Source organism: Chiloscyllium punctatum, chromosome 3 (assembly GCF_047496795.1).
Source record: "Chiloscyllium punctatum isolate Juve2018m chromosome 3, sChiPun1.3, whole genome shotgun sequence".
Lineage (NCBI taxonomy): Eukaryota > Metazoa > Chordata > Chondrichthyes > Orectolobiformes > Hemiscylliidae > Chiloscyllium > Chiloscyllium punctatum.
Genome location: NC_092741.1, coordinates 118,189,931 through 118,211,158, shown reverse-complemented (window position 1 = coordinate 118,211,158; position 21,228 = coordinate 118,189,931). Strand labels below are relative to the sequence as shown.

At 46.8% G+C, this 21,228-nt stretch overlaps 1 protein-coding gene across 2 annotated transcripts in view; it reads left to right on the top strand.

Annotated features, from left to right (window-relative positions):
• Window positions 1–10,040: 10,040 nt before the first annotated feature.
• Window positions 10,041–21,228, top strand: part of LOC140464294 (solute carrier family 35 member F3-like) — a 448,695-nt gene continuing 437,507 nt past the window's right edge. For both annotated transcript variants that reach the window (XM_072559209.1, XM_072559199.1), the window contains exon 1: window positions 10,041–10,245. In XM_072559209.1, coding sequence (XP_072415310.1) covers window positions 10,199–10,245 — 47 coding nt within the window. In that variant the 5' untranslated portion in view covers window positions 10,041–10,198. The remainder of the gene's footprint in view (window positions 10,246–21,228) is intronic.

Below are 21,228 nucleotides of genomic sequence, written 5' to 3'. Positions count from 1 at the left end.
CATACATACAGACACACACACACACACACACACACATATACAGTCTATGTTTACCTGCTCTTCACCTGGGCTTAATGAACTTTGAAATGGTATTCACGGCCCAACCTCCTGTTGGAAGGTGCTGACGACTGGGCATTCATCAGTCTTTGCAAATATACAAATTGTGTAGCTGACATGACACCTGCACTGAAATTCATGAACCGCATTATCCATCTGTTTTACAGACAGTGGCTTTTTGGCTTGATGTCAGCGTTCTGTTAGTGGTGGTGCTGCTGCATAATATCTTCACCTGTTGGCCAAATGTTTGAGATGACTTACCATGGGTAATCAATGGTTGACTGGGCACTCATCAAGACTAATGTGGGACTGGGTACCATTCCTGGTGCTGTGGGGCAGTAATTAGAATGGGCCTTTTTATGTACTTGCTTGATATCCAGCGGGAAATGATTTGATCGGGGTGTCGTCCCAGTCCCCCCTCAGTTGAAGCAAAACACTCAGAGAGAGTATAGTTTTACCTCCATCATCTTTATTCTGGGCCTTGGAGGGAGAGAGAATGATCGCCCTTGTGCACAGGGACATGGGTTCTGCCTCTTCTTTCTCAAACAGCAGTTTCTTGATGAATTATAAAGTCATTTTCCAGGGAGGAGCATCCAGATAAGGCAACATACATATTGATTGGGTGACCATTACAATCAGCGAGCATCAACAGTAAAGATTAAGCCATCTGCTGTTACACAATGAATGTTCATAACCTTAACTGGCCTCACATAATGAATACTTTTCACTTCGTGAGTTGTGAGAAGATTTGTAGCTCAGGTTGAGGTTCTGGATGTAGGTTTGCTCACTGAGATGGAAGGTTCATTTTCAGATATCTTGTCACCATACTAGGCACTAGGTGGCACTTCCTGCTTTCTATTTATATGTTTGGGTTTCCTTAGGGTGGTGATGTCATTTCCTTTGGTGATGTCATTTCCTGTTCGTTTTCTCAAGGGGTGTCTCTGTTTGGCTTATCCTAGGATGGATGTGTTGTTCCAGCTGAAATGGTGCCCTTCCTCATCTGTATGTGAGGACACTAGTGAGAGAGGGTGATGTCGTTTTGTGGCTAGTTGGTGTTCATGTATCCTGGTGGCTAGTTTTCTGCCTGTTTGTCCAGTGTAGTGTTTGTTACAGTCCTTGGACGGTATTTTGTAAATGACGTTAGTTTTGCTTGTTGTCTATATGGGATCTTTCAAGTTCATTGGCTGCTGTTTTAGTGTGTTGGTGGGTTTGTGGGCTACCATGATGCCAAGGGGTCTGAGTAGTCTGGCAGTCATTTCCAAGACGTCTTTGATGTTGGGGAGAGTGGTTAGGGTTTCTGGACTTCTCTGCTTGTTTGGGTTTGTTGCTGAGAAAGCAGGAAACAGCAGCAATGCTTCATCCGGAGGCTCACTGAAGCTGTTACCACTATGGTGACGAAATGTCTGAAAGTGAACCTTCCAACTCAGCGAGCAAATCTACATCCAGAACTTTTAACCTTGCTAAACTGACCTTACATACTGAATTTTTTCAATACTGTTAAATGGCTCTACATAATGAATGCTTTTCCACCTTGTTAACTCATTACCCTTGCCTCCAGCACCCCATTGTTAACTGTAAGTTCTTATCTGATCTGAGTCATGCTCAGCTGAACCTCTTGTTTCACAAAACTTGGAACTTAACTCCTTCCCTACCTCCTCATATCCAATACACATTCTCAAGGATAGCTATTATCCAACAAGCCATATCAAAGCCAGTCTATGTCAGGATCGAGTTTGGACAGTGAACAAATTGTTGGGGCCTTACAAGGTTGCCAATACAGTGAATCTTCTAGAACACGGAAGTATAGGATTCCCACCATATACTGACCAATGAAGGTAGACTTGCAGCAGAAAGCATTTGAGAACCCCCAGCTGATTTCTCAACAAGGGCATTGATGAATGGGAGCTCATTTCACTAATCAATTTAAAGTGTAAGATAGAGGAGAGAGTGAGGTCAGCAGTTGCTGTTGACTCAGAGTCGAAAAACATGGGGTTGGAAAAAGCACAGCAGGTCAGGCAGCATCCGAGGAGCAGGAGCATCAACGTTTCAGGCATTAGCCTTTCATCAGGACAGAGTCCATTAAGACATGTAAGCGGACTCTTACATGTAGCTGCAGATTGACACACTTCCCATGGAATCCAACAAAAAGATGTTTGCTGGGGTTGGGCTGAGCAGGGATCCCATGGCAACACCAATTACTTGGGCACCTATGATGTTGTTGCATGACATAGTTCATAAAATCAATGAACATTGATTCTCTCAATGATGATGGGTGTAGATTGCCATGATATATTGCAGAAGTGTAGAAGTTGATGGCTTCCATAAGTGGTATGTTGGTGCTTCGGCCTGCAGTGTTAAATAAACCTATTGGAACTGCATTGCTATTATGTGCGGGTCCCATCTGGCCTTTGTAGGAATGAAGGGATCCTTCACTGTCTGAATGAAAAACTTGCTGAGTACTAGTTATAGCAATTCATGTAATCATTTGACTGATTGGTGTTGTTCATAGATAAGGGTGTAAAGGACCTTGAGCCCCATGTACTTAACACACTGGTAATGGGCCTATTGTATGTATCTCACTGAAGCACCCACAGCTCTTACACATATCAAGCAAATGATATTTTTGAAGCTTGCTTTCCACCAAGGCTATCTGGTCAGGCTGAGCGGCAGATTCAGTGGATACGAATTTGAGCCTGGCATTAAGAATGGTGAACATTTCATTGATAAGGCTGATCAGCGACGCCTATTCCAGTCTCTTTGTTGGGTTTACTGATATGAATGTCCAGGTTGGCCTTGAGGCCTCGCAGTTCTGGCAGACATTCATGTTGCTTGTGAAAACCAGAGAAGATGTTTGGAATTCTGCAATGTACGGGCCAAATCAGCTAAACATATCTTCAAAGATTCACCGCCTTTGGTGGTCAACTGGAAGAACATTCAAATAGTTGCAGCTGGATCTAGGAAAAGTAGATGGGTTAGGGCTAAAGCAGCTGAGCAGCTGAGGCTGGGGGCCGAGTGTTTTATTCAGGAACATAGAACATACAACAGTATACAACAGTACAGCACTGTACAGGCCATTCAGTCCTTGATGTAGTATTGACCTTTTAACCTACTCTAAGATCAAACTAACCTACATAATCTTCATTTTATTACCATCCATGTGCCTATCCAAGAGTTGCTTAAATGTCTATGATGTCTCTGAACTCCACTACCATCGCTGCCAGTGCATTCCACACACCCACCACTCTCTGTGTAAAGAACTGACCTCTGACATCTCCCCTAAACCTTCCTCCAATCACCTTAAAATTAGGCCCCCTTGTGATAGACATTTCTGTCCTTGGAAAAAAGTCTCTAACGATTCACTTTATCTCTGCCTTGCACATTAATTCTCTGTTAGATGCAATTCAGGTATTAAAGCTGGGGCCCATCGCAGAATGTAGGACAATGTGGTTAACATATCCAGCCACAAAGGCCTCACTACTCCAAGACATTTTATTCAATGCACACATATTAGACCACAATCACTGAATTGTCATGGTGTAGAAGGAGGCTATCTGGACCATTATGCCTGTGCCAGCATCATTTCCTAGCACCAATCTCCAGCTTTTCCACCATACCTTTATACTCTATTTCAATCCAAATGATTATCCAATGCCCTCTGGAATGCTTCTATTGAACCTGCCTCCACCAACCTCATAGGCAATACATTCCGAGCCCTAATGACTCACTGTCTGAAAATGTTTTGCTTCACCTTCCTCTTGCTTCTTTTGCATTTAAATTTAAATCCATGCCCACGTGTTCCTGTTCATTTTATAAGCTGGAACAGCTTCTCCCGATCTACTCTGTCCATCCCACTCATGATTTTGAAAACTTCCATCAAATCTCAGCATTTTTCTCTCCAATGAGAACAGTCTCGACGTCTTCAATCCCAGCCTTATAATTGCAGTTTCCCATTCCTAGAAGTGTTCTTGTGAAGTACTTCTGCACTCTCCAATACAATCACATCATTCCCACACCCTGGCTCTCACAAGTGTACACAATACTCCAGCTTGAGGCCTCACAAGTGTCTTGTACCAGCTCAGCATCACCTCCCTGCTCTAGTATTCGACGCCCCCGTTAATAAAACTGAGAACACTGTAAGCTTCACTAACTGCTCTCTCCACCTGTCCTGCCGCCTTCAATGACCTAAAATACATATGCTCCCAGGTCCCTCTGCTTCTGCCCCTCCTTTCAAACTGTAACCCTGATTTTACCTTGTCTTTCAATGCTCTTCTGACCAGAGAGCATCGCCTCACTTTCTCTGCATTGAACCTAATCTGCAACAATCCTCCCACTCCACCAACTTATCTATGTCTTTTTAGGGTTCTACACAGTCCTCCTACAATGTACTATGCTTCCAAATATAGATTCATCCACAAACTTTGAAAGTATCCCTTGCACACCAAGATCCAGATCATTAATATGTATCAGGCAAAGCAAGGGTCCCAATACTGACCCCTGGGGAACCCCATTAAAAACCAAGTCCCCGACATTGTAGAAAAAGTCTCACTTTAATTACAACTAGCTGGAAATCAATGAAAGATTCATTTGCTTGCTTCACTAACTGTAGCTCATAAGGTGCTCTTGATTTCAATAACAATCAATTAGGTTTGCTGTGGGAGTCATAACGCATGGCCTGGAGAATAGTAAAGAGAACAACAAAGGTCATCATGTGACCAGTGCAGGAAGGAAAAATCAATTATTGAAATGCTGAAGGAGAAAACTGAAACAGGAGTGTACAATGAAAACGTCAGCAATCAGCATCAAGTTCACTTGTAGTATCTGTCACTTTAGGGTCACTAATGAAAAAATACCTCATTCAGCAAAAATGTGATTGAGTCAAGCCAGTGATGGATTTGGTCAGTCACAGCTGTACTGCAGAAATTACAACAACTATGTCATATACAGCAGGATCCTGCAAATAGCACGGCATTAATGATCAGATAATTAATTTGAAATGATGTTGACTGAGGGATCAATATTGGGCAGGAATCCAGAGGAATCCTTGCCCTTCTTTGAAATAGTGCCCCTGGATTAGTACCTAAGAGAGCAGGCAGGGTCTCAGTTTAATGTCTCCTCTGCAAAGTGACATCTCGGATAGTGCAGCATTCTCTCAGCACTGCACTGCAAGTATCAACCTGGATTGAAACGTTCACTCTGTTCCTATTTCCATCGTCACTGCCAGACCTGCTGAGTATTTCCAGCAGTTTCTGTTCTAGTTTCACTGCACATTATCCACTGTAGAAAATGTGAGTTAATACAACAGGAATAAAGAAAAAGATAAATGCTAAAAAGAGCGAGGAAATTAAGTTAGCATCAGCATGGGAAAATTACTGGAGGAAGTTAAGAGTCTATATCTGATAAACTTCCAAGGCCCAATGATGATATCCTAGCTTAATGTGTGCTTTAGGTATGATTTTCCAAAATTCCTGGGATCCTGGATCAATCTCATCGTATTGGATGTTAGCAAATAGTCAATGAGTCATTGAGTCATACAGCACAGAAACAGGCCCTTCAGTCCAACTTGTCTATGTCAACCACATTTCCCAAACTCAACAAGTCCCACTCGCCTGTTGGCATGCCTGCTTTTGGCCCATATCCCTGTAAACCTTTCCAATTCATGGACCTGTCCAAACGTCTTTTAAATGTTGTAACTATACCTGCATTCGGCACTCCGGTAGTTCATTCCACTCACAAAGCACCCGCTGTGTGCAAAGGTTACCCCTCACATCCCTTTTATACCTTTCTCCTCTCACCTTAAACATATGCTCCCTAGTTTTGAACTCACCTACTCGAGGGAAAAGACCTTTGCTATTCACCTTATCAATGCCCCTCATGATTTTATAAACCTGTATAATGGAGTGAGGGAGCAAACAGAGGACCACAGCTCAGTCAGCCTGACACTAGTTATTGAGAAAATGCTGGAATTTATTATTGGAGAAGTCTTAACAATGGACTTATGAAAACAAAGTATGATCAGGACAAGTCAACATGGTTTTATTAAAGGAAATTCCCGTTTACCAAATCTATTGGAGCTTGTCGAGAATGTATCTAGAGTGGATAAAGGTGATGTTGTATACTGATTATTTTTTTAAAATGCATTTGAGAATGTGCCTACAAAAGGTTAATAGACAAGGTAAAGACAGAGATTGAGGAATGTAAGTTTGCTGATGATATAAGGCCAGACGGGAATGAGCAGGACACAGATAGGCTGCAAAGACGTAAACAAAGAGCCCGTACAATGACAGATAAAATATAAATGTTGAGAAAGTGTGACGCTACTCACTTTGGTACTAAGAATAGAAAAGCAGTATAATTGTAAAAAGGTGTGAAACTTGTCAGTGTTAATGTTCTGAGAGAACCATATAAGAACTCTGGAAGTTAGTATTCAGCAAGTAATTAGAACGGCTATGTTGGTCTTTAGTGCAAGGGGATTGGAGAACAGGAATAAAGAGGTCTTGCTACAATTGTGAGGGGTTTTGGTGAGACCACATCTCAAACACTGGGTTCAGTTTTGCTCTCTGCACTGAAGGAAGGAAATACTTATATCGAGCGCTTTTGATCAGAGAAGATCATAGGATGAAACCTCCAGCAGAGGAGGGTCAGACCAAATGGATCGTTCTCGTGTTGACAGGTTGTGACCAGTGGAATAAGGCAAAGATCATTGGGCCCCAGCTGTTCACAATGTATTACAATGATTTAGCTGTGGAGAAGACATGTGTAATAGGGTGCCTGATTAAAAAATATCTAGACTTGGAGAAAGATGGCCCTCTTGTGGTGCCATGGTAGTGTCCCTACCTCTGAACCAGGATAGATAGGCTCAAATCCCACGTGCTCCAGTGATGTGTAATAATGGTCCTGAACAGGCTAATCAGAAAATATTTAGACTTGTGGGCCAAATGTAATGTTTCCAAATTTTTAGATGGTACAAAATAAAGCAGGGATGTGATTTGTGAGGAAGGTATAAAACACTTCCAGAAGACTTTGGATAGGCATAGTGAATGGGCACAAAGTGGTAGGTGGGATTTAATGTAGCAAAATGTCAGATTATCCACTTTAGTAGGAGGAACACATGTTCACAGTATTTCCGAAATAACAAGAGGTTGGAAAGTGTAGAAGAACAGTGGGTCTGAGAATGTGTTGCTGGAAAAGCGCAGCAGGTCAGGCAGCATCCAAGGAGCAGGAGAATCGACGTTTCGGGCATCAGCCCTTCTTCAGGAATGAGGAAGAGAGCTTCTTCAAGGAAGGCATCCTTGCAAGAAGGGCTCATGCCCGAAACGTCGATTCTCCTGTTCCTTGGATGCTGCCTGACCTGCTGCGCTTTTCCAGCAACACATTTTCAGCTCTGATCTCCAGCATCTGCAGTCCTCACTTTCTCCTCGAAGTACAGTGGGGCCTAGTTTTCCTTGTTGCTAGGTCACTGCAGGGTAACATCAAGCTATTAGCGTTTCTGCGCTGACTCTCTGACTAACAGACTGTTAGCCGTTATCACAACAGGATTTGAATACAGGAATAGTGAAGTCTTGTTCCAATTATACAGGAGCTTGCTTAGACAGCCCCTGGAGTTGGTCTCCTTACCTCAGGAAGGATGCTATTACCATACAGGCAACACAATAAGAGGTTAACCAGACTTGTTCCCTGGATGCTGGCACTGTCCTATGAGGAGGTAACTTGCACCAGTAATCTCTACAGTTTTGCAGAATGGGACATGCTCTCATTGCAACCTACAGGGTAAATGCAGGTTAGATGTTTCTTTCCCCTGAGTTAGGAGTCTAGAACCAGGAGACACTGTTTAACAATAATGGGCAATGCCTATTAGGATGGAGATGAGAAGAGTTTAGTTTACTATTGATGAAGGGCTTTTGACCGAAACGTCGATTCTCCTGCTCCTGGGATGCTGCCTGACCTGCTGTGCTTTTCCAGCACCACTCTAATCTAGACTCCAACCTCCAGCTTCTGCAGTAACCACTTCTGCCTAGTTAGTGACGGTCTTTTTGAGGTGCCCTGGAGATGAATCCACAGTGGCTGGATATTATAGCTGAGGTCATGCTGGATGGGAAGTTGACAGTCACTTGGGGACACAGCCCTGGCTGCTTCCTCCCTCCCCTCTCTGTGTGTGTGTGTGTGTGTGTGTGTGTGTGTGGCTGATGGAGGGGGGTGGGGGGTGTGGGGCAGTCAGTGTGGGGGGCTGCTCTCCCTCCCCTCTGTGTGTGTGTGTGTGGCTGATGGAGGGTGGGGGCAGCCAGTGTGGGGGGCTGCTCTCCCTCCCCTCTGTGTGTGTGTGTGGGGTGTGTGTGTGTGTGTGTGGCTGATGGAGGGTGGGGGCAGCCAGTGTGGGGGGGCTGCTCTCCCTCCCCTCTGTGTGTGTGTGTGGCTGATGGAGGGGGTGGGGGTTGCCAGTGTGGGGAGCTGCTCTCCCTCCTCTCTCTGTGTGTGTGCGTGTGTTGGAGGGAGAGGGGGGGCAGCCAGTGTGGGGGGCTGCTCTCCCTCCCCTCTGTGTGTGTGTGTGTGTGTGTGTGTGTGTGTGTGTGGCTGATGGAGGCGGGGGGGGGGGATCAGCCAGTGTGGGGGGCTGCTCTCCCTCCCCTCTGTGGGTGTGTGTGTGTGGCTGATGGAGGGAGAGGGGGGGCAGCCAGTGTGGGGGGGCTGCTCTCCCTCCCCTCTCTGTGTGTGTGGGGGGGTGTGTGTGTGTGGGGGGCTGATGGAGGGGGGTGGGGGTTGCCAGTGTGGGGGGCTGCTCTCCCTCCCCTCTGTGTGTGTGTGTGTGTGGCTGATGGAGGGAGGGGGGGGGCAGCCAGTGTGGGGGGGCTGCTCTCCCTCCCCTCTCTGTGTGTGTGGGTGTGTGTGTGTGTGTGTGTGGGTGATGGGGGGGGGGTGGGGGTCAGCCAGTGTGGGGGTCTGCTCTCCCTCCCCTCTGTGTGTGTGTGTGTGTGTGGGGGGGGGGCTGATGGAGGGGGTGGGGGTTGCCAGTTTGGGGGTCTGCTCTCCCTCCCCTCTGTGTGTGTGTGTGTGGGGGGGGGGGGGGGAGGTGATGGAGGGGGTGGGGGTCAGCCAGTGTGGGGGTCTGCTCTCCCTCCCCTCTGTGTGTGTGTGTGTGTGTGGGGGGGGGCTGATGGAGGGGGTGGGGGTTGCCAGTTTGGGGGTCTGCTCTCCCTCCCCTCTGTGTGTGTGTGTGTGTGTGTGTGTGTGTGTGGGGCTGATGGAGGGAGGTGGGGGTCAGCCAGTGTGGGGGTCTGCTCTCCCTCCCCTCTGTGTGTGTGTGTGTGTGTGTGGGGGGGGGGTGCTGATGGAGGGGGTGGGGGTTGCCAGTGTGGGGGGGGCTGCTCTCCCTCCCCTCTCTGGCTGGGCTGATGGAGGGAGGGGGGGGGTGTGGGGGTTGCCAGTGTGGGGGGGGCTGCTCTCCCTCCCCTCTCTGGCTGGGCTGATGGAGGGAGGGGGGGGGGGTGTGGGGGTTGCCAGTGTGGGGGGGGGCTGCTCTCCCTCCCCTCTCTGGCTGGGCTGATGGAGGGAGGGGGGGGGTGTGGGGGTTGCCAGTGTGGGGGGGCTGCTCTCCCTCCCCTCTCTGGCTGGGCTGATGGAGGGAGAGGGGGGGGGTGTGGGGGTTGCCAGTGTGGGGGGGGCTGCTCTCCCTCCCCTCTCTGGCTGGGCTGATGGAGGGAGGGGGGTGGGGGGTTGCCAGTGTGGGGGGCTGCTCTCCCTCCCCTCTCTGGCTGGGCTGATGGAGGGAGGGGGGGGTGTGGGGGTTGCCAGTGTGGGGGGCTGCTCTCCCTCCCCTCTCTGGCTGGGCTGATGGAGGGAGGGGGGTGGGGGGTTGCCAGTGTGGGGGGGCTGCTCTCCCTCCCCTCTCTGGCTGGGCTGATGGAGGGAGGGGGGTGGGGGTTGCCAGTGTGGGGGGCTGCTCTCCCTCCCCTCTCTGGCTGGGCTGATGGAAGGCTGGGGGAGCCGGACTGGGGACAGTCAGTCAGTACCTGCCAGTCGAGGAGAGAGTGAATCCTGGAGAGATCCGACAGGGGACGGGGAAACAGCAGACTCCAGCAATGCCTTTGTCTGGGAGGCTGTGAGCAGGTGAACATTGAGCTCCTGTGCACCCACTCCTTCCTCATCGATGGGAGTCACCGAGTTCCCGGACAACAGGGCAAAGGCGACCCTCACGTAAGTACAGGACCCGGGGGGTTTAATACAGACTCAGCTCGGGGTTAGATCAGATTCATATTCACAGGGAAACAGCCGGCAGGAAATGATCGCTGTGATCCATGAGCAGGGCACCGCGAGTGTGAATGAACTTCAAACGGTGCCCTCTGCCCGGAGTCAACACTTCCCTCCGTCCAACTTGCATTGATGTAGCGCCTGCAACTCAGGAAAGCAGCTCCCGAGGCGTTGGACAGCAGCCTCAGGGAGCGGAGTGTTGCTCGGGCGCTTCCAGGGGGAGACAGGTCCTCCAGGAGATGACTGTGAGAGAGAGAGAGCTGGCCGGGATGGAATATGTCGACAGGACTAGATTGTTCAATATTTGTCATTATACCATCAACCAGAGACACAGGAACATTGTTCCCCTTTAACCAGAGGCACAGTGATATTGTCCCCTTTAACCAGGGACACAGTGACATTGTTCCCCTTTAACCAGAGGCACTGTGAGATTGTTCCCTTTAACCAGAGGCACAATGACATTGGTCCCCTTTAACCAGAGGCACAGTGACATTGTTCCCTTTAACCAGAGTCACAGTGACATTGTTCCCCATTAACCAGAGGCACTGTGACATTTTTCCCCTTTAATCAAGGCACAGTGACATTGATCCCCATTAACCAGAGGCACAATGATGTTGTTCCCCTTTAACCAGAGACAAAGTGACATTGTCCCCTTTAACCAGACGCACAGAGACATTGTTCCCCTTTTACCAGAGGCACAGTGACATTGTTCCCCTTTAACCAGAAAAACAGTGACATTGTTCCCCTTTAACCAGAGACAGAGTGACATTGTTCCCTTTAACCAGATGCACAGTGACATTGTTCCATTTACCTACAAGCACAATGACATTGTTCCCCTTTAACCAGAGGCACTGTGAGATTGTTCCCTTTAACCAGAGGCACAGTGACATTGTTCCCCTTTAACCAGACGCACAATGACATTGTTCCCTTTAACCAGACGCACAATGACATTGTTCCCTTTTAACCAGAGGCACAGTGACATCGTTCCCGTTTAACCAGAGGCACAGTGACAATGTTCCACTTTAAACAGAGACACAGTGACATTGTTCCCCTTTAACCAGAGGCACAGTGACATTGTTCCCTTTAACCAGACGCACAGTGACATTGTTCCCCTTTAACCAGACGCACAATGACATTGTTCCCCTTTAACCAGATGCACAATGACATTGTTCCCTTTAACCAGACGCACAATGACATTGTTCCCTTTTAACCAGAGGCACAGTGACATTTTTCCCCTTTAACCAGAGGCACTGTGAGATTGTTCCCTTTAACCAGAGGCACAGTGACATTGTTCCCCATTAACCAGAGGCACAGTGACATTGTTCCCCTTTAACCAGACACGCAGTGCTATAGTTCCCCTTTAACCAGAGACACAGTGACATTGTTCCCCTTTAACCAGAGGCACAGTGACAATGATCCCCTTTCACCAGACGCACAGTGATACCATTCCCCTTTAACCAGAGGCACAGCGACATTGTTCCCTTTGCCTACAGGCACAATGACATTGTTCTCCTTTAACCAGAGACAGAGTGACATTGTTCCCTTTAACCAGAGGCACAATGACGTTGTTCCCCTTTAACCAGAGACACAGCGACATTGTTCCCTTTACCTACAGCCACAATGACATTGTTCCCCTTTAACCAGAGGCACAGTGACATTGTTCCCTTTAACCAGAGACATAGTGACATTGTTCCCCTTTAACCAGAGGCACAGTGACGTTGTTCCTCTTTAACCAGAGGCACAGTGACATTGTTCCCCTTAAACCAGAGGCACAGTGATATTGATCCGTTTAACCAGAGACACAGTGACGTTGTCCCCCTTTAACCAGAGACACAGTGATATTGTTCCCTTTAACCAGAGACATAGTGACATTGTTCCCTTTAACCGAAGACATGGTAACATTGTTTCCCTTTAAACAGAGGCACAGTGACATTGTTCACCTTTAACCAGAGATACAGTGATATTGTTCCCCATTAACCAGAGGCACAGTAATATTGTTCCCTTTATCCAGAACCACAGTGACATTGTTCCCCTTTAACCAGAGGCACAGTGACATTGTCCCCTTTAGCCAGGGACACAATGACATTGTTCCCTTAAACCAAAGACATAGTGACATTGTTTCCCTTTTACCAGATGCACAGTGACATTGTTCCCTTTAACCAGAGGCACAGTGACATTGCACCCTGTAAACAGAGACACAGTGACATTGTTCCCTTTAACCAGAAGCACACTGACATTATTCCCCTTTAACCAGAGGCACAGTGACATTTTTCCCCATTAAACAGAGACACAGCGACATTGTTCCCCATTAACCAGAGGCACAGTAATATTGTTCCCTTTATCCAGAGGCACAGTGACATTGTTTCCCTTTAACCAGAGGCACAGTGATATTGTTCCCTTTAACGGGAGATATAGTGACATTGTTCCCTTTAACCAGAGACATAGTGACATTGTTCCCCTTTAAACAGAGGCACAGTGACATTGTTCCCTTTATCCAGAAGCACAGTGACATTGTTCCCGTTTAACCAGAGGCACAGTGACAATGTTCGACTTTAAACAGAGACGCAGTGACATTGTTCCCCTTTAACCAGAGGCACAGTGACATTGTTCCCTTTAACCAGACGCACAGTGACATTGTTCCCCTTTAACCAGACGCACAATGACATTGTTCCCCTTTAACCAGATGCACAATGACATTGTTCCCTTTAACCAGACGCACAATGACATTGTTCCCTTTTAACCAGAGGCACAGTGACATTGTTCCCCTTTAAACAGAGACACAGTGACATTTTTCCCCTTTAACCAGAGGCACTGTGAGATTGTTCCCTTTAACCAGAGGCACAGTGACATTGTTCCCCTTTAACCAGACACGCAGTGCTATAGTTCCCCTTTAACCAGAGACACAGTGACATTGTTCCCCTTTAACCAGAGGCACAGTGACAATGATCCCCTTTCACCAGACGCACAGTGATACCATTCCCCTTTAACCAGAGGCACAGCGACATTGTTCCCTTTGCCTACAGGCACAATGACATTGTTCTCCTTTAACCAGAGACAGAGTGACATTGTTCCCTTTAACCAGAGGCACAATGACGTTGTTCCCCTTTAACCAGAGACATAGCGACATTGTTCCCTTTACCTACAGCCACAATGACATTGTTCCCCTTTAACCAGGGACACAGTGACATTGTTCCCTTTAACCAGAGACAGAGTGACATTGTTCCCCTTTAACCAGAGGCACAGTGACATTGTTCCCCTTTAACCAGACGCACAATGACATCGTTCCCGTTTAACCAGAGGCACAGTGACAATGTTCGACTTTAAACAGAGACGCAGTGACATTGTTCCCCTTTAACCAGAGGCACAGTGACATTGTTCCCTTTAACCAGACGCACAGTGACATTGTTCCCCTTTAACCAGACGCACAATGACATTGTTCCCCTTTAACCAGATGCACAATGACATTGTTCCCTTTAACCAGACGCACAATGACATTGTTCCCTTTTAACCAGAGGCACAGTGACATTGTTCCCCTTTAAACAGAGACACAGTGACATTTTTCCCCTTTAACCAGAGGCACTGTGAGATTGTTCCCTTTAACCAGAGGCACAGTGACATTGTTCCCCATTAACCAGAGGCACAGTGACATTGTTCCCCTTTAACCAGACACGCAGTGCTATAGTTCCCCTTTAACCAGAGACACAGTGACATTGTTCCCCTTTAAACAGAGGCACAGTGACAATGATCCCCTTTAACCAGAGACAGAGTGATATTGTTCCCTTTAACCAGACGCACACTGACCTTGTTCCCCTTTAACCAGAGGCACAGTGATATTGTTCCCCTTTAACCAGATGCACAGTGCCATTGTTCCCCTTTCACCAGACGCACAGTGCCATTGTTCCCCTTTAACCAGAGGCACAATGACATTGTTCCCGTTAACCAGACGCACAGTGACATTGTTCCCCTTTAACCATATGCACAGTTACATTGTTCCCCTTTAACCAGACACACAATGACATTGTTCCCCTTTAACCAGATGTGCAATGACATTGTTCCCCTTTAACCAGATGCACAATGACATCGTTCCCCTTTAACCAGAGGCACAGTGACAATGTTCCACTTTAAACAGAGACACAGTGACATTGTTCCCCTTTAACCAGAGGCACAGTGACATTGTTCCCTTTAACCAGACGCACAGTGACATTGTTCCCCTTTAACCAGACGCACAATGACATTGTTCCCCTTTAACCAGATGCACAATGACATTGTTCCCTTTAACCAGACGCACAATGACATTGTTCCCTTTTAACCAGAGGCACAGTGACATTGTTCCCCTTTAAACAGAGACACAGTGACATTTTTCCCCTTTAACCAGAGGCACAATGACATTGGTCCCCTTTAACCAGAGGCACAGTGACATTGTTCCCTTTAACCAGAGGCACAGTGACATTGTTCCCCATTAACCAGAGGCACAGTGACATTGTTCCCCTTTAACCAGACACGCAATGCTATTGTTCCCCTTTAACCAGAGACACAGTGACATTGTTCCCCTTTAACCAGCGGCACAGTGACAATGATCCCCTTTAACCAGACGCACAGTGATACCATTCCCCTTTAACCAGAGGCACAGCGACATTGTTCCCTTTGCCTACAGGCACAATGACATTGTTCTCCTTTAACCAGAGACAGAGTGACATTGTTCCCTTTAACCAGAGGCACAATGACGTTGTTCCCCTTTAACGAGAGGCACAGTGACATTGTTCCCTTTAACCAGAGACATAGTGACATTGTTCCCCTTTAACCAGAGGCACAGTGACGTTGTTCCCCTTTAACCAGAGGCACAGTGACATTGTTCCCCTTAAACCAGAGGCACAGTGATATTGTTCCCTTTAACCAGAGACACAGTGACATTGTTCCCTTAAACCAGAGACACAGTGACGTTGTTCCCCTTTAACCAGAGGCACAGTGACATTGTTCCCCTTAAACCAGAGGCACAGTGATATTGTTCCCTTTAACCAGGGACACAGTGACATTGTTCCCTTAAACCAGAGACATAGTGACATTGTTTCCCTTTTACTAGATGCACAGTGACATTCCACCCTTTAAACAGAGACACAGTGACATTGTTCCCTTTAACCAGAAGCACACTGACATTATTCCCCTTTAACCAGAGGCACAGTGACATTTTTCCCCATTAAACAGAGGCACAGTAATATTGTTCCCTTTATCCAGAAGCACAGTGACATTGTTCCCCTTTAACCTGAGGCACAGTGATATTGTTCCCTTTAACCAGAGACATAGTGACATTGTTCCCTTTAACCAGAGACATAGTGACATTGTTCCCCTTTAAACAGAGGCACAGTGACATTGTTCCCTTTATCCAGAAGCACAGTGACATTGTTCCCCTTTAACCAGAGGCACAGTGATATTGTTCCCCTTTAACCAGAGGCACAGTGATATTGTCCCCTTTAGCCAGGGACACAGTGACATTGTTCCCTTTAACCAGAGACATAGTGACATTGTTCCCCTTTAACCAGAGGCACAGTGACATTGTTCCCCTTTAACCAGAGACACAGTGACATTGCTCCCTTTTACCAGAGGCACAGTGATGTTGTCCCCCTTTAACCAGAGGCACAGTGATATTGTTCCCCTTTAACCAGAGACATAGTGACATTGTTCCCTTTAACCAAAGACATAGTAACATTGTTTCCCTTTAAACAGAGGCACAGTGACATTGTTCACCTTTAACCAGAGACACAGTGATATTGTTCCCCATTAACCAGAGGCACAGTAATATTGTTCCCTTTATCCAGAAGCACAGTGACATTGTTCCCCTTTAACCAGAGGCACAGTGATATTGTCCCCTTTAGTCAGGGACACAGTGACATTGTTCCCTTTAACCAGAGACATAGTGACATTGTTCCCCTTTAACCAGAGGCACAGTGACATTGTTCCCCTTTAACCAGAGACAGAGTGACATTGTTCCCTTTAACCAGACGCACAGTGACCTTGTTCCCCTTTAAACAGAGGCACAGTGACATTGTTCCCCTTTAACCAGACGCAGAGTGCCATTGTTCCCCTTTAACCAGAGGCATAGTGACATTGTTCCCCTTTCACCAGACGCACAGTGACCTTGTTCCCCTTTAACCAGAGGCACAGTGACATTGTTCCCCTTTAACCAGATGCACAGTGATACCATTCCCTTTTAACCAGAGACACAGTGACCTTGTTCCCCTTTAACCAGAGGCACAGTGACTTTGTCCCCTTTAACCAGAGGCACAGAGACATTGTTCCCCTTTAACCAGAGGCACAGTGACATTGTTCCCCTTTAACCAGAAAAACAGTGACATTGTTCCCTTTAACCAGACGCACAGTGACATTGTTCCCTTTTAACCAGAGACACAGTGACCATGTTCCCCTTTAACCAGAGGCACAGTGACATTGTTCCCCTTTAACCAGATGCACAGTGATATTGTTCCCTTTAACCAGAGACAGAGTGACATTTTTCCCGTTTAACCAGAGGCACAGTGACATTGTTCCCCTTTAAACAGAGACACAGTGACATTGTTCCCCTTTAACCAGACGCACAGTGACATTGTTCCCCTTTAACCAGACGCACAATGACATTGTTCCCCTTTAACCAGATGCACAATGACATTGTTCCCTTTAACCAGAGTCACAGTGACATTGTTCCCCATTAACCAGAGGCACTGTGACATTGTTCCCCTTTAATCAGGGCACAGTGACATTGTTCCCCATTAACCAGAGGCACTGTGACGTTGTTCCCCTTTAACCAGAGACAAAGTGACATTGTCCCCTTTAACCAGAGGCACAGAGACATTGTTCCCCTTTAACCAGAGGCACAGTGACATTGTTCCCCTTTAACCAGAAAAACAGTGACATTGTTCCCTTTAACCAGACGCACAGTGACATTATTCCCCTTCAACCAGAGACAGAGTGACGTTGTTCCTTTTACCCGGACGCACAGTGACATTGTTCCCCATTAACCAGATGCACAGTGACATTGTTCCCTTTACCTACAACCACAATGACATTGTTCCCCTTTAAGCAGAGACAGATTGACATTGTTCCCCTTTAACCAGAGGCACTGTGAGATTGTTCCCTTTAACCAGAGACACAGTGACATTGTTCCCCTTTAATCAGAGGCACAGTGACATTGTTCCCCTTTAATCAGAGACACAGTGCTATTGTTCCCTTTTAACCAGAGACACAGTGACATTGTTCCCCTTTAACCAGAGACACAGTGCCATTATTCCCCTTTAACCAGAGGCACAGTGATGTTGTCCCCCTTTAACCAGAGGCACAGTGATATTGTTCCCCTTTAACCAGAGACATAGTGACATTGTTCCCTTTAACCAAAGACATAGTAACATTGTTTCCCTTTAAACAGAGGCACAGTGACATTGTTCACCTTTAACCAGAGACACAGTGACATTGTTCCCCATTAACCAGAGGCACAGTAATATTGTTCCCTTTATCCAGAAGCACAGTGACATTGTTCCCCTTTAACCAGAGGCACAGTGATATTGTCCCCTTTAGTCAGGGACACAGTGACATTGTTCCCTTTAACCAGAGACATAGTGACATTGTTCCCCTTTAACCAGAGGCACAGTGACATTGTTCCCCTTTAACCAGAGACAGAGTGACATTGTTCCCTTTAACCAGACGCACAGTGACCTTGTTCCCCTTTAAACAGAGGCACAGTGACATTGTTCCCCTTTAACCAGACGCAGAGTGCCATTGTTCCCCTTTAACCAGAGGCATAGTGACATTGTTCCCCTTTCACCAGACGCACAGTGACCTTGTTCCCCTTTAACCAGAGGCACAGTGACATTGTTCCCCTTTAACCAGATGCACAGTGATACCATTCCCTTTTAACCAGAGACACAGTGACCTTGTTCCCCTTTAACCAGAGGCACAGTGGCATTGTTCCCCTTTAACCAGATGCACAGTGATACCATTCCCTTTTAACCAGAGACACAGTGACCTTGTTCCCCTTTAACCAGAGGCACAGTGGCATTGTTCCCCTTTAACCAGAGGCACAGTGACATTGTTCCCTTTTAACCAGAGACACAGTGACCATGTTCCCCTTTAACCAGAGGCACAGTGACATTGTTCCCCTTTAACCAGATGCACAGTGATATTGTTCCCTTTAACCAGAGACAGAGTGACATTTTTCCCGTTTAACCAGAGGCACAGTGACATTGTTCCCCTTTAAACAGAGACACAGTGACATTGTTCCCCTTTAACCAGACGCACAGTGACATTGTTCCCCTTTAACCAGACGCACAATGACATTGTTCCCCTTTAACCAGATGCACAGTGATATTGTTCCCTTTAACCAGAGACAGAGTGACATTTTTCCCGTTTAACCAGAGGCACAGTGACATTGTTCCCCTTTAACCAGAGACAGAGTGACATTGTTCCCTTTAACCAGACGCACAGTGACATTGTTCCCCTTTAACCAGACGCAAAATGACATTGTTCCCCTTTAACCAGAGACAGAGTGACATTGTTCCCCTTTAAACAGAGACACAGTGACATTGTTCCCCTTTAACCAGAGGCACTGTGAGATTGTTCCCTTTAACCAGAGGCACAATGACATTGTTCCCCTTTAACCAGAGTCACAGTGACATTGTTCCCTTTAACCAGAGGCACAGTGACATTGTTCCCCATTAACCAGATGCACAGTGATACCATTCCCTTTTAACCAGAGGCACAGTGACATTGTTCCCCTTTAACCAGAGACAGAGTGACATTTTTCCCGTTAACCAGACTCACAGTGACATTGTTCCCCTTTAACCAGACGCACAATGACATCGTTCCCGTTTAACCAGAGGCACAGTGACATTGTTCCCCTTTAAACAGAGACACAGTGACATTGTTCCCTTTAACCAGATGCACAGTGACATTGTTCCCCTTTAACCAGACGCACAATGACATTGTTCCCCTTTAACCAGATGCACAATGACATTGTTCCCTTTAACCAGACGCACAATGACATTGTTCCCTTTTAACCAGAGGCACAGTGACATTGTTCCCTTTAACCAGAGGCAGAGTGATATTTTTCCCCTTTAACCAGAGGCACAGTGACATTTTTCCCCTTTAACCAGAGGCACTGTGAGATTGTTCCCTTTAACCAGAGGCACAATGACATTGGTCCCCTTTAACCAGAGGCACAGTGACATTGTTCCCTTTAACCAGAGGCACAGTGACATTGTTCCCCATTAACCAGAGGCACAGTGACATTGTTCCCCTTTAACCAGACACGCAGTGCTATTGTTCCCCTTTAACCAGAGACACAGTGACATTGTTCCCCTTTAACCAGAGGCACAGTGACAATGATCCCCTTTAACCAGATGCACAATGATACCATTCCCCTTTAACCAGAGGCACAGCGACATTGTTCCCTTTGCCTACAGGCACAATGACATTGCTCCCCTTTCACCAGAGACACAGTGACATTGTTCCCCATTAACCAGAGGCACAGTGATACCATTCGCCTTTAAGCAGAGGCACAGTGACATTGTTCCCTTTACCTACAGGGACAATGACATTGTTCCCCTTTAACCAGAGACAGAGTGACATTGTTCCCCTTTAAACAGAGACACAGTGACATTGTTCCCCTTTAACCAGAGGCACAGTGATATTGTCCCCTTTAGCCAGGGACACAGTGACATTGTTCCCTTTAACCAGAGGCACAGTGACATTGTTTCCCTTTTACCAGATGCACAGTGACATTGTTCCCTTTTAACCAGAGACAGAGTGACATTGTTCCCTTTTAACCAGAGACACAGTGACATTGTTTCCCTTTAACCAGAGGCACAGTGACATTGTTCCCCTTTCACCAGACGCACAGTGCCATTGTTCCCCTTTAACCAGAGGCACAGTGACATTGTTCCCCTTTAACCAGAGACAGAGTGACATTGTTCCCTTTAACCAGACGCACAGTGACATTGTTCCCCTTTAACCAGATGCACAATGACATTGTTCCCCTTTAACCAGAGACAGAGTGACATTGTTCCCCTTTAAACAGAGACACAGTGACATTGTTCCCCTTTAACCAGAGGCACTGTGAGATTGTTCCCTTTAACCAGAGGCACAATGACATTGTTCCCCTTTAACCAGAGGCACAGTGACATTGTTCCCTTTAACCAGAGGCACAGTGACATTGTTCCCCATTAACCAGAGGCACAGTGATACCATTCCCTTTTAACCAGAGACACAGTGACATTGTTTCCCTTTAACCAGAGGCACAGTGACATTGTTCCCCTTTCACCAGACGCACAGTGCCATTGTTCCCCTTTAACCAGAGGCACAGTGACATTGTTCCCCTTTAACCAGAGACAGAGTGACATTGTTCCCTTTAACCAGACGCACAGTGACATTGTTCCCCTTTAACCAGATGCACAATGACATTGTTCCCCTTTAACCAGAGACAGAGTGACATTGTTCCCCTTTAAACAGAGACACAGTGACATTGTTCCCCTTTAACCAGAGGCACTGTGAGATTGTTCCCTTTAACCAGAGGCACAATGACATTGTTCCCCTTTAACCAGAGGCACAGTGACATTGTTCCCTTTAACCAGAGGCACAGTGACATTGTTCCCCATTAACCAGAGGCACAGTGATACCATTCCCTTTTAACCAGAGACACAGTGACATTGTTTCCCTTTCACCAGACGCACAGTGCCATTGTTCCCACATTGTTCCCCTTTAACCAGAGACAGAGTGACATTGTTCCCTTTAACCAGGCGCACAGTGACATTGTTCCCCTTTAACCAGACGCACAATGACATTGTTCCCTTTCACCAGAGGCGCAGTGACATTGCTCCATTTAACCAGAGGCACAGTGACATTGCTCCCTTTAACCAGAGACACAGTGACATTGTTCCCCATTAACCAGAG